This window comes from Vitis riparia, chromosome 10, assembly GCF_004353265.1.
Source record: "Vitis riparia cultivar Riparia Gloire de Montpellier isolate 1030 chromosome 10, EGFV_Vit.rip_1.0, whole genome shotgun sequence".
Lineage (NCBI taxonomy): Eukaryota > Viridiplantae > Streptophyta > Magnoliopsida > Vitales > Vitaceae > Vitis > Vitis riparia.
The window spans coordinates 20,061,071-20,074,117 of NC_048440.1; the positions used below are offsets into that span (position 1 = coordinate 20,061,071).

Sequence of the window (13,047 nt, forward strand, 5' to 3'; positions counted from 1 at the left end):
ATTTATTTAATTTTTTTATTTGAGATAAAGGAAAATATGAAATGGCATGAAAACAAAAACGACGTCGTATTGACTGTGATTGCAAGTGGATGGCTGAGCCCGGGTCTGCGAAATTGACTAATATGTTGCCACTTTTGTGAAAAGTGGGAAAGCAAAACGACGTCGTATTGACTGTGCCTGGAAATGGATGGCTGAGCCCCGGTCCACGAAAATGAATGAATTTGAACGGTGGTGTGTGATGGTGAATGGTGCCACCGATCCTTAAAACCAGAAAAAAAAAAAAAAAAAAAACCCAAATTCATTTCTCTTCTCACCACCGACTTCAATTTCGCCGGAGAAAACTCCGGTATGGTATCTCCAGAAGAAGATCCAAATTGGATCTTCGACTACGGCTTGATCGACGACGTTCCTGTCCCCTCCCTCCAAGCAACCTTTAATTGGCCTTCTCATGATTTCACTGCTTCCGCCGCTCTCGGGTTCGTTCTTCTTTGTCTTTAGTGATGTAATTGAGGATTTGATTTATGATGTTTGTCTTCCTCCTTTTTGTTGTGCTTTGAATTATTTGATTTATTGCAATATTTTATTTGTTGAAATGACTGTAAATCTGCGTGCCTTGATCAAGTGCAATGCTTCAAAATTGTGCATGACTGTGGAGAGTATAATGTGGTCATCTTCGAGTTTGTTCTTCATAAAATGACTAATTGTGGAGCACAGCTAATGGAGACATGATAAATAATTTTATACTTTCATTCTGCCAATTGTTGAGCCCAGTTGTGACATTTAGCTAATTTGTGTCGGTTGGGTATTACTTTTGTCGGCATCTTGGCTGGATTTGGCGTGAGAAGTTGAAAATGGTACCAACTGTAGTCAGTTGTGAGGTATACTTTGGGTTGGGGATTGTTTGAAGTAGAATGAAGGAAGCAATTTCCTGAAAATTCATAATTAGAGTTGAAAAAATGTGTGAAATACGGTGACTGCTTTATTTTCAGATAAAATAACCACTCTTTACCAGGGACAATGGAATGAGTTATGCTTTTGCCTTTTCAGATTATACGCCCGGGTTTTTGTGGAAAGTAGAGAGCCCAAGACTTTTTCCAATTTGAGAGTGCTGTCATTTTTTCTAATCAATAATTTTTAGGTGTTTGAAGAGCAAGGATAAGTGATGATCTGAGGTTTTAGGATTGTCAAATTGCTTATTTCCGCCAAGCGTTATGGAATTGCTTTGATTTGGATCTTGTAAGTCTTGCGTAAATGCTTGTGTTGCTGAAATAACTATTTTCAGTTGCCCTTTATAAGAACAATTTCAGATTGTTGAAGCCTCCATGAAAACTAGTTCGGTTATTAGTTCTTGTACATTCTCCAGAGAGAGTTTTCTTTTTGGAACTCTATGAAAATACAAATGATACACATCCAATCCACTGCTTATCAGTGACTCTGGCTGTTCCAGTGTATATAAGCTAAATTGTTCTGAAGTTTCACTAGTTTGGATCACTCTTATTTAAGTGTTGCTGGGCATAGGCTCGGTTTGGCTCTACTCCTTGCACTTTTATTTCACTTGGGTTCGGCATTTATCCTTTTGGTTCGGTTCAGAGTTACCTCAAGGAACCTTGTTTTACATGGATTTTGACATCAGACGTCCCTGACTGGTTATATAGCTTGAAAAAGACAGGATGCTGGTATTTGCTGCAAGGATTCATGCTTGAAATACTTTGTTTGCCTTCAGAGTAAGCAGCTTACAACCATTTAAAAAACAAGGAACTCTTATAGTTCCTCTAATATCATTTAACACCATCTGCAGCCCCCAAAGTGGATGAAAGTTTTCTGCACGATGCAAAATGTTGTTAGTTACTGTTGGTAGTAAATCTGGCATGCTTTTCTGGATCCCACCTTAAAAAATAACGTTTTTAATATTCATATGCCTAATATGTTTTCTCATGACAAAAAGGGAATGTGTCATATACTTCCTTCACGTTTTTGAATTTTTCATTGACTTCCTTTGTGGTTTCTGAAATATCAATGACATTCTTTCTCTCTATATGGCTATGATGCATCACTTCTCTTCCTGATCTGAGTTTTCTGGTCAATGCAAGTTAAGTAAAACAATTTTTTACCCTCATTTTGATTATCAACCTAAATAGTAAAGTTAGTTATAAGAAAGTAAATTATCATTTAACAGTTGATTTAAGGCAAGATTCAAGACCAGGGCCTTTAGGAATATTTTAGAAAACATAGTAGAGATTGGTAATATTCTCAATTTCTGAACCTCCTTGAAGTACATAAAACGGTGATATCTACCAATGTGATGACAGTTTTATCTGTGTTATTTACCAATTATTGGTTTATATCTGCTGACTATAGATTAGATAGATGATTATAAAAGAATGAAACTTGAAACATTATGATTAATAAAGGATTCAATATGGCTCAGCTTTATCTTTCTTTAGCCTTCAGGATAACCAGGAAATCTGAATGCTTGCATATTCAAATGGTTCTTTCTCCTGTATTAATGCTCTGGTCAATGAATGTTAGTTGTAAAGTTATTTCATTTTATTTTATTTATTTACTTTTTGGGTTTGTTTGTGCGAACAAATGCAGTTCAGATAAAAGAAAACAATTGCAAGTTCTGATATTTGCAACCGGAGCATTTGTATGTGATTATGTTTCTGCAGAATTTTTTTTTCCCTCTAGACCTTTTTACTGAGGTAGTATGAGAACTAAACATCCCTTAGAGGGAATTTGCCAACTTCAAAGATTATCTCTACATGATTGTGCTGTTCTTCTCTTGTTACTGTTTTTACCCCTCTTTATTTCTTATTTTTTAATGCTTTAATGGTTTCATCAATTTTGTTGCAACTGAGCAAAATAAACTCTTGTTTTGCAAAACAGACTCATGTGTTTTCTTATCATTTTTCTCAGTGTGGAATTTGATGACTCGCCTGTGAATTTGGATGATGTGAAGGAAAATCACTCCCGGAAAAGGCATGTAACTATTCATTTTGTTTGTGGTAGGGATAGTTACACTAGACCAATGCTTTATCCCGTTACAATACAGCATATTTTCTACATTTGTTTTCTTGGTGTAGTTTTCTTCTGACTTCCAATTTAGTAGCTTCAAATTTATATTGCACAATTATATCTGTGCTATCAAATTAGATCGGTGGCAAACAATTTATTAGTTCTTTGCTTCTCACATCTTTATTTGTTGTTCCATCAATTCATGTCTGATTCTGCTACAGGATGAGGTCTGGACTGTGCAGCGCATCTGGCTCCAAAGCATGTCGGGAGAAAGTACGGAGGGATAGGCTGAATGACAGGCATGTTCTACTATACTCTCTCTCTCTCTCTCTCTCTCATTTTATCTTTGGATTCATCTCTCAGTCTTTCTCATGTTGAATTTTGGCTTCATCTAAAGGTTCCTAGAATTGGGTTCTATCCTGGAGCCTGGAAGACCCCCTAAAATGGACAAGGCTGTTATATTAAGTGATGCTCTTAGAATGATGACTCAGCTGCGTAGTGAAAGACAGAAGCTGAAGAAATCATGTGAGGATCTGCAAGAGAAGATCAATGAATTGAAGGTCTGCCTGCAATTTTTTATCTGATGTTTTTTTTTCCGTTCTTTTCACTTTTAGAAGCTATTTCAGAATTCAATTCATTTTAGAAATTGGTTATCATGCCTGGGTTCTGCAGATAGTTTCAAGAAAATGCATTTCGGAGTGTCCAATTCCTCTTTAGTTACATTGAAGAACTTTGTTTGTGCAGGCTGAGAAGAATGAGCTTCGTGATGAGAAGCAGAGGCTGAAGACAGAGAAAGAGAACATTGTGCAGCAAATAAAAGCTCTGAGTTCCCAAGCAGGCTTCCTGCCACACCCTTCTGCAATCCCAGCTCCATTTGCCGCTCCAGGCCAAGTTGTTGGCAGCAAGCTGATGCCTTTCATTGGCTACCCTGGAGTTTCCATGTGGCAGTTCATGCCACCTGCTGCCGTTGATACTTCACAGGATCATGTTCTCCGGCCCCCAGTTGCTTAAATTTGAAGGCGTTAACTGTGGATCTTCCTTCCCTGTGCGTGTGGCATGGTTCCATGATCTGGGTTTTCTTCTGGCTCTTGAAGACCCCAAGACTCAATTAGGTGACTGACTGATATTGTTGGGAAATTTGGTTCGGATATTGTTGCTATTACCTGTAATTTTTCATTAGCCAAATCTGGCAATTTATGTTCCCAATTTTGTCTAGTCGAACTGTTGATTTTTGTAACTGTTTTAGAACAATGTTTACGTTCATCGGAATACAAAAAGATCAGAAGACATCCTTGAGAATGGCTGTTTGTTTGAATTACCAAATCTAGAAAAATCTAGCTTGTTATTTCCATTATTCCATTATTTCATTATTTCCATCAACACATTCGCATTATAAACTCGAAATTAAATGCCCAAGACCAGATGTCTTGGCACTCACAATCCTACTTAGATAATTGTACACATTTGCTAACCTCATTTACAAAATTGCATTTAACAGGGAAGCTTGAACCCCATATATTCTCCCCTGGCATAGTCTCTCCAAACATCAATAGCCCCAAAGCTGGTTATCAGAACAGTACTCAGTGCCATCACTGTACTGACAGAGAATACAATGAGGGAGGCCCTACCATATTTCTCAATGGCTCTCTGTACCACCACCACTCCAAGGATTGATGCAAAGAAGCAGATAATGGCAAAGATGAGGGCCACCTCTTTGTGCTCCATCCCTATCAACAAGTACTGAAATGATGACATGGTTGATGAGAAGAAAACCATCACAGAACATGTGGCGGCTGTTACCTGCACCCATGTACCAAATGGTAGTTACCAATCACAGTCTGCCATGAGAGGATGGACTGCATTGTCCTTACTGAAAAGCCAAAAAGGTTGAGCAAACTTTACCTCCGGGGGTATTCCAATGTGAAGAAGAAGTGGGCTTATAAGCATTCCACCTCCAATCCCAAAAACTCCACCCAAAATCCCTGCTAGTAGAGCCATTATTGGGAAAATAAGGTTTGGTGGTTTTTCCCCAGTTTGGCCTAGTATCTCCTTCATAAAAAACACCATTTTATTGATGTGCAGCAGAGAGATGAAAGTTCGGATATATGACAAGAGGAGGGGGATGATTTTGATTATGTTTTGACAAGTACCTGCTGGTTGGAAGTTTCTCTTCTGTGTAGGATCCAAGCAGTAAACGTTATGGCAAGAGGAAATTGGAGTGATGAGAGGATCCAATATCCCTCCCCACAAGGCTCCATTGGTATAATGCTCTGCAGATATTGAAAGAGGGAACTCAGAGTCCTCAGTGTGTTTGAAAAAAAATTGAAAAATGAATGAAGATGAAAAAGTAAGTAGTCATACCTGCCCATCTCTGTCACCACGAAGAATATAGAGAAGGAAGAAAGACAACCAAATTACAAGAAGCGCCCCAAATTTCGTCCATGGGATACTGATTTTGAAGTTCTCTACCTCACCCATAAGAGGCTCTTTAAGGCTTTTGATCACTTCATTCTCACCATTACTCTCATCTCTCCTCACCCCATTTTCCAATTCTCCAAGCCCATTTCTTCTTATCACCTCTGACTCCAATTTCCAAGACACCACCCCTTTTCTACATGTTTTAGAGGTGGTCCAAGAAAGGAAAACTACAAACAGTATGGTAATCAGCCACTCTGGGAAGACAATGTTGCAGACTACTCCAATACTCACACCCAGTAACAAGCATGGCTCTGATAAAAGTGCTATATCAAAATCAATGACACTCTTACCACCATGAATGCAATTGATGAACATGGTGCACAAGATATTAGCAGTTGACCCTCCTGCAACCATGAATGCTGAGAATGTTGATGCTGTTTTGAGGTCTAGACCCCCCACTATAGCCAATATGGGAACGAACAGCCCACCACCTCCAATCCCACCAGCACTGGATATAGATGCAGCTATGAAGCACAACACTGCTGCTCTCACAATAGGAGGCGAAAATTTCAGTTGAATTTCTTGGAACACCTTCTGGAGATTGCTCCATTGATGGCTTGTGTTGGTAAGCTCTTCCATTTTGGGTACATCAGAAATGGGTTGTGATTGTTCTGCATGGCTTAAGGAGAAGAGAATGAAAAGGGGGAGAAGAACTGCCCTTCTCATCAAGGTATGGCCCTTCATTTGGCAATTCTTGGTGGCGCTGTAAATCAAAAGCCAGTGTATTGTGGCTTTATATAAGGATAAAGGAGTTGCATGGCATTTCTGAGGAAGAAAACAAAATTAAGAAAAGGAACATATTGGAAAGAGGAAAAAGCCTGTGTACCTTCTGGTTTGAATAGCATGTGGCCAAAAAGCTCTGTAATGATCGACAGAAGCGGTGACTTCAGAAAAAAAAAAAAAAAAAAAAACCATTGTTTCCAGAATTCTTCAAACGTAGACATTGGGATTTGATTTTATAAACCAGGGATTGCTTGTGGAGAAATGGGTCTGGTTCTCATGGATTGGAATGAGGTGTTATTATTTGGCTATTATGGGACTTCATCCATGCTCATTATGATCATATCTAACTAATGCAAATTTTTTTTCTTTATTTTCTCTTTAATCATTCCCTGGGTCATTTGTTTGGCCATATTTTAGCAAATCACAGGGCACATGTTTGTCTCCGAAATATTTGAGAAAAAAAATACAAAAGGAAAAGCATAAAAGAAAATGAAAAAATAAAATAAAAAATAGATTTAAAATTAATAAATTATTTTTATATATTATTTCAAGCTCATTTAACTCTTTAATATAAAAATTAAATAATTTAAAAATATATAAGTATTTGCTAATTTTAATTTATATTTATTTATTTATTTATTTTCATAGTATAATCAAATATGAGGAAATTATTTTCTTTAATAATATTCTTTCTTTTATGAACCAAATATAATCATAGAATAATCCAAGTATAACTAGGTTGATATGAGAATGATAACAGTGATAAGAGGACATACAACACATAAAATTAGAGAAATTGTCTAGATATACTCGAGTATATTAAAGAAGGGAATGTGACCTTTTAGGTAGATGCTTAATTATTTTGATTAATTTTCTAGTATGCATTTTAATTAGGAAGCAAATTACACAAAATAATGCAAATAAAGCTATGTTAATATTAGAATGATAATATTGATAAGAGAGATATGCAAGGCATAAATTGGAGAAATTATCCCAATATATACTTCCAAATATACTAAAGAAGAAGGGAATGTGACCTTTAATTAGGTGGAAACTTATTTTGGTTAATTTCTTGAACATGCATTTTAACTAAGAATTTTGATAAAATAAGATTTCGGTAAAAAGGGATTTATGCATGATTACCCATAATTAATTTATACACAAGAATTTTATTTTGGTTAAATTCTTAATGTTTATTTTAACGAGAGGGCAAATAAAATATAACTTTAATCGAAAAAATTTGTCCAAGAGTAAAACAATCTCCTTCAATAAAGAGTCTTTGTCTTTTGTCATAGGTCAATAAACACATCCAATTCTTCTCCTTAAATTGTAATTAGGGCTATTTCTCTATCATTCCTACTTATTCCTTTATTAGGGGGGACAATATTGCACTTTGTTTGTCTTGAATTCATGATTTATTAGTTTTTAATTTAATTTTGGTATACATCATGTAACATGGAATATATACAAATGTTTGAATATTGATTAGATCGAAATAAATGAAAAAAAAAAATCAAATTTTAAGTCCATGACAAGTAAGACTTATGAAAGATCCTAATGTAGGTATAGAAGTAATGGACCTAAGTTAACATAGTACTAAGTCTAAAAATCAATTGATTGGAGACAAGACTAGTTAGGGAATTAAGTAAAGAATATTTTGATACGTCCGTACACGTGTCAAGAGTGAGTTAAGTGATGTAACTTACATCAACAATATTATTTATGATAGAGAAGACTTTTTCATATAGGACTATTGGTATGTAAAAATGAGTAATAAACCTATTTTCAACTAATAAGATGGTATAGTACACCTCTAACCAAGTTAGCAATAAGCTCTTAAACTAAAATTAAGTTAATTCTTTTTTGATGAAAATAGAATTATATATTTTTAATCGAGTTATGAAGGAGGTTTTGACGATCGGTTACATTAAGTTTTAAGATTTAAATTAGATTGAGATCGGAATAGTAAAACAAGTATATCCCTAACAAAGTTAATAAAAAAACTTCGATGTCATCCTTAGACTAAATTAAATTTAGATGAAGATTATTGTTAAAGTGAAAATTCATAATATATTAAGCTATCAGTTTAATTTGAGGGTTTAAACCACAATATAATCAACTATCAATATATATCAAGTTCATCGTTATGATTTTTGAGTTATTATTTTTGTCCGTTTATATATATTAAAATAAAATAATTAAATAAATAGTGTAGTTAAAGTTCATGATCTTTTGAAAATCAAGACTATGAATTCACATGAAACTGCTAACTTAATCTCTAAAAGCTTAAAATTTTGGAAAAATTAACAACTTAATACCAATCTTCTAAAATTTAGATTAAACATGGAGTTCAAAGATGAACCAACTTTTTGAACCATCCTTAAGTATTCAAAGCACAGGGAGAAGGCCATCCTCTAGAAAGAGGTTTTTCTCCTGGCCACAAAAGAAAAAGGGAGCTAGAAGGGTGGGGGGCAGTGTGAACCCTTGCCGAGCAAGCAGTTTCTATACAATTTCCTCACTGCATCATCCATGTGAACCAATAAAAACAAGCCAAATCGAAAGCTCCAGGAACTTTCCTCTCCAAACAAGAGGCTCATATTATATTGAGAAACAAACATTTTTTATGGAAAGAGTTCAGTGTACTTCGAAAAGTTTAAACCCATTTGTGGGTGTGACATGTTCATGTACAATTGGCTACATTTAATTTGTCTTCTTTGTCTTTTCCCATTTCTTTAGGCAGCCTGCTTAGCCCTTGTCCTACAAAATCCTGTTGGAGGTTGGCAAGATTCATTTCAAGTCTTTGCATAGCTCCATTTCTCATTACTGCTTATGTGATCACGATCGTGGGGGAAAAACATACTGTAAAGGGACTAATTGGTTCTTATTTTTATTTCTTAATTTTCAAGGGTTAGATTATGGTAGGTTTTGACACTGACCATGTAAGCTTTTTAACCAACAAAAACCTACCCTACAAAGAAAATCTTCAATAAAGAAGATAATTTCTTGTGTTAACCCTGGTGGGAAATGAGTCATTTTGTGACCCCACAAGTCCTTTCAGTGCTAATGGACGTCCATATAGAGACCCCGTTAATCTGCATCCAGAGTAAAAGTTTAATTTTTAATATAAAGAAAACCATCACATGGTTCCATTTGAGGGTGATTCAAGGGTGTGAGGAACAAAATGAGACATTTGGATCTTTTCATAGACTAGAAGTTCTTCAATCATTCAGACAATTTATTGACAAAGCATAGCTCTTATTTCAAGGGTCCCCTTACTCAAAGTTTGTGCCCTTGGCTGCAGAACTACAGAAGCAAATAGAAAAGCATATAAGCTAGTCTTCCATAAAATCATCACATTTACTTTGGTCACAAAATTTATTGGATTGTGTGCTTTCGTTCACCCAGTATCTTATCTGGGTTTTCCTTTCTCCCCTTCAATCATGAAAGGAGGACTAGCTAAAATAATCTTCAATCTTAGGAAAACCACTTGATTTTATCCAACCAGGAAAACAATAATGGAGTCGCAACTTAAAAGGAGGAAGCTTCATCCAACCTTCAGAGTGCCTTTTGAGAATGTACGTGAAGTTTTCAAGGTCGCAGCCAATGCAATGCAAAAGCCCTTTTGAGAACAAGAAGTTTCTCCACTAACTAGACAGAAAGTGGAAACAATGTTCTTGTAATAACTAGTAACTGTGACTGAAATTGGAAAAGCCATCGTACTTATCTGCCATATGTTAGTTTTTGAGTTTGGAAATTCAAAACGTGGCTTATTTGAAGTACAAGTTTTGTCTATCTACTGCACTAATTCTGGGTCTTGCATGTCTGCAACTATGGCTTCTTTGTAAAGATTTGATTCCATTCATTACTTCAATTATTTTCCTGCCTATTTGCAAGTTTTGATTCTATCAATTACTAGAATTATTTTCCCATGATCATTCTTGATATTATTATTACTATCAGACATGCATGGGATGAAGAAAAAAGGAATTAATTAATTAATTAATTTGTCAGTCACTCTTCAACTTGGAATCCATCCATGATTTCCTTAATTTGGAGGGATCCCCATAAATGAGCTTGTCTCTTTGCCTTTATCCATGGAATCCTCCATTGTTTTGGTGGAGTTGCTTTCATGGAGGAAACGTCAATGTATACTAGACTTTGATTTCATGTGGTGGTGTGGCATATGATTGAACAGCAGGGTTAAAGGAGTCCCACTGATCACCGATGTAGACTTAGCTAATTAGTGGAGGACAAACATGGACTGCTGCCTTCTCTCCGAGGGAGAAATAATGGTATGGTTGTTCACAAGGTCCATCAATGGCGACGTTTGATCCAGCGCTCATTGGCTGGCCCAAGACACAGAATAATTGGATTTGAGAAAGTCTCCGCTTATCCTCTATATTGTTAATGTGAAAGTTAAATGACCCTTATCTTGGCTCGTTGTACTTTATTATATTAAAAACAACTAGATAAGTTCCTCCGGCTGTTGTCTGCCATTGTGTGAAATGCAAGAAAACAACGTACACAACCACAGCGAATAGTGCATTAAGTTCTCTGTAGTTAGGTGAGGTTGGATTAGGCATGACCGGATCAGGCGGGCTTGGGTAGCTTGGTCCAGGCACGCTTCTCGTCTTGGTTGGGCTGGGAATTGCATTCCAAGCCAGGCCTTTTGGGCCACTGAATTTTGAACAAGAAATTTAATTATAGATTTTTTTTTTTAAATATAATTTAAAAACTTGTAGCTAAATGATAATTCATCATGCTTTGAACCCGTTCAAAGAGTATGCTTGTGTGTACAAGGGGGTGTAATTTGGGCGACTTGGGTCAAGTTGACAGTCGATTCAAGAATAAATCATATTTGTTTGAAGTTCATTCCAATCTGATTTGCAACTCGAGTTGCCTTACCTCTCTCAATTTTTTTTTAAAAATAGTACTTGTAAGCCCATGTTGCACTCCTAATTGAGAAATTACTTACAAAAATTAGTAAACATGGTCAGGTTAGGATTGGGCCGATCTCATACATGAACCAGACCGAGGTTTGGCTCAAAATTTTTGGGTCCAGGGTGCCCACCAAATGTTAAGACATTGAATCTATGATAGCCCAAAGTCAAAATATGAAAATGCTAACATCCCTTAAAAGTATGCACAATCTATACATTTTTATATTAAGGTGAGACATTAAATTTATGGTTGCCCAAAGTCAAAACCAAGTTTTATAAGAAGTTGCTAAGCTAAACATCTTCGCCCTATATTATTTTGTCCCTTCTCTAAATCCGACCTCCTTTCACAATTTTATTCCTATTTGACTTGTGAAATGATGAAAAAAAAAATAAAAAAAAAATATGGATATACAATTCATGGCAATGTCAACTATACTCTGTCATGAGCCACAAGCTACTCAGTTTTTGACGTCAAAGCAAGAAGAGTTGACCTAACATTTCAATAGAATAATGCATTAGTTTTATAATTTTGACTTGGTAAGAACATGGCACATACATTCTCTCTTTCTCTCTCTTCCCTTACTAATCCTTCAAAGAATCAAAGATATTGGAGGCCCTGCAGCTTGATGGAGGCATGCCATTTGACAGTGATGAGTTTGGTTCTGGTATCAATTGTGATGTTGTTATTTGGCCATTGCCATGCTGATACCAATATGAGTGCTGGGACTGAGTGCTCAGAAGCAGATAATTCAACACTTGAGAACTCATTCCAGACCAATCTAAACAATCTTCTGGATTCACTTTCATCAAATGTGCCTCTCAACAATGGCTTCTACAGAGCCACAATGGGTAAAAGTTCCCACAAGATTTATGGCCTGGTGCAATGTAGAGGTGATGTTTCAGCCAGAGATTGTGCTAACTGCACCAAGGAGTCTGTTGCGGTAGCCTTGCATCAATGCTCAAAGAGCAAGCAAGTTGGGGTTTGGTTCACATGGTGTTTCCTGCGATATTCGGATGAGAATTTCTTTGGTGTTGTGGAACCAAGTTTTGCAGCCATTGACTATGGGGCTGATTTTGATGATCCAGTTGTGGTTTCAAAAGGACTTGCATTCATGGGTGGGCTAATATCTGGAGCTCCAAAGCAGCGGCTGATGTTCCAGATGGCGGTGTTGGATGTTGGAGAAAGTGGGAACAGGTATGGCATGGCTCAATGCACCAGAGATATTAGCAGGACTGACTGCAGCAAGTGCTTGGATGCTCAGTTGGGTGGTCTAGGATCGACACTTTCAAATAAAAGAGGATGGGAGATTTATGGGAAGAGTTGCAGCATGTGGTACCATGACTACCAGTTCTATACCAACATCTCCACGACAACTGCAAGTGAAGGTGAGTTAATTTGATCACCGTAGATCTTTTTGATGCTATTTGTATTTGACCACCTCAATCCTCATAAGGCTGCCCAACCCCACTCTTGCCCTGAAGCCTAACCCCAAACCATCCTCTAAACTAGCACAAATTTGATTATTTAAGATTGATGGCATTGTCTGATATTACTGTGCAATACAGGAAATAGAAGATCGTTACATGGTGGAGTCATGACTGGCATACTCACATTTACAATCTTAGCCTTTCTAATGATTCTGTAGTAACCCAGAGTACTATTCTGTTATTCATCCCTGCGGTTGATGATCGTGAATATGATATTCATCATTTCTTCACCAACTTGATTCGGTTTCTGCTTCTTGGTGCTTTTGACCATATGGTTGTAGATCTGAAATCAGGTGCTGCTGACCCAAAACTGTGAAATCAGATAATTGTTAGTTCTGAAATTGTGTATACTCTTTACTTTGGCCTGTGATTACCTTGTCGTTTCAAAAGTTCTATTTCAAGT

General features: G+C 36.5%; 3 protein-coding genes across 7 annotated transcripts; 2 read left to right on the forward strand and 1 right to left on the reverse strand.

Moving 5' to 3' along the window:
- Positions 1-277: 277 nt before the first annotated feature.
- LOC117923653 (transcription factor ILR3-like) lies at positions 278-4,330 on the forward strand. 4 transcript variants are annotated; one of them, XM_034842054.1, is made up of 5 exons: positions 278-476; positions 2,887-2,979; positions 3,237-3,314; positions 3,413-3,575; positions 3,760-4,330. In XM_034842054.1, the coding sequence occupies exons 1-5, from the start codon at positions 349-351 to the stop codon at positions 4,024-4,026; spliced, it is 729 nt and encodes a 242-aa protein (XP_034697945.1). In that variant the 5' UTR covers positions 278-348; the 3' UTR covers positions 4,027-4,330. The 4 variants fall into 4 exon arrangements, with proteins under 4 accessions (XP_034697945.1, XP_034697947.1, XP_034697946.1 ...); XM_034842055.1 differs by having other exon boundaries at positions 280-476; positions 2,917-2,979; XM_034842057.1 differs by lacking the exon at positions 278-476 and adding an exon at positions 1,199-1,724 and having other exon boundaries at positions 2,917-2,979.
- Positions 4,331-4,405: 75 nt separating this feature from the next.
- On the reverse strand, positions 4,406-6,209 carry LOC117923652 (sulfite exporter TauE/SafE family protein 5-like). 2 transcript variants are annotated; one of them, XM_034842052.1, is made up of 4 exons: positions 5,377-6,209; positions 5,166-5,285; positions 4,918-5,061; positions 4,406-4,815 (listed from the first exon to the last, which is right to left on the reverse strand). In XM_034842052.1, the coding sequence occupies exons 1-4, from the start codon at positions 6,175-6,177 to the stop codon at positions 4,507-4,509; spliced, it is 1,374 nt and encodes a 457-aa protein (XP_034697943.1). In that variant the 5' UTR covers positions 6,178-6,209; the 3' UTR covers positions 4,406-4,506. The 2 variants fall into 2 exon arrangements, with proteins under 2 accessions (XP_034697943.1, XP_034697942.1); XM_034842051.1 differs by having other exon boundaries at positions 4,918-5,064.
- A 5,570-nt stretch (positions 6,210-11,779) lies between these two features.
- LOC117923776 (cysteine-rich repeat secretory protein 38-like) lies at positions 11,780-13,017 on the forward strand. The gene is made up of 2 exons (XM_034842220.1): positions 11,780-12,542; positions 12,723-13,017. The coding sequence occupies exons 1-2, from the start codon at positions 11,783-11,785 to the stop codon at positions 12,800-12,802; spliced, it is 840 nt and encodes a 279-aa protein (XP_034698111.1). The 5' UTR covers positions 11,780-11,782; the 3' UTR covers positions 12,803-13,017.
- The last annotated feature ends 30 nt before the right edge of the window (positions 13,018-13,047 follow it).

Bases quoted from the DNA above. Each gene is read 5' to 3' on its own strand.
- LOC117923653 (XM_034842054.1), top strand. From the start codon at position 349: ATGGTATCTCCAGAAGAAGATCCAAATTGGATCTTCGACTACGGCTTG. The intron at 477-2,886 runs GTTCGTTCTTCT...TTTGCAAAACAG, and splicing joins ACTGCTTCCGCCGCTCTCGG to ACTCATGTGTTTTCTTATCA. The intron at 3,576-3,759 runs GTCTGCCTGCAA...TTGTTTGTGCAG, and splicing joins AGAAGATCAATGAATTGAAG to GCTGAGAAGAATGAGCTTCG.
- LOC117923652 (XM_034842051.1), bottom strand. From the start codon at position 6,177: ATGAAGGGCCATACCTTGATGAGAAGGGCAGTTCTTCTCCCCCTTTTC. The intron at 5,286-5,376 runs GTATGACTACTT...CAATATCTGCAG, and splicing joins GTGGTGACAGAGATGGGCAG to AGCATTATACCAATGGAGCC. The intron at 4,816-4,917 runs GTAAAGTTTGCT...ACATGGGTGCAG, and splicing joins ACATTGGAATACCCCCGGAG to GTAACAGCCGCCACATGTTC.
- LOC117923776 (XM_034842220.1), top strand. From the start codon at position 11,783: ATGGAGGCATGCCATTTGACAGTGATGAGTTTGGTTCTGGTATCAATT. The intron at 12,543-12,722 runs GTGAGTTAATTT...TGTGCAATACAG, and splicing joins CACGACAACTGCAAGTGAAG to GAAATAGAAGATCGTTACAT.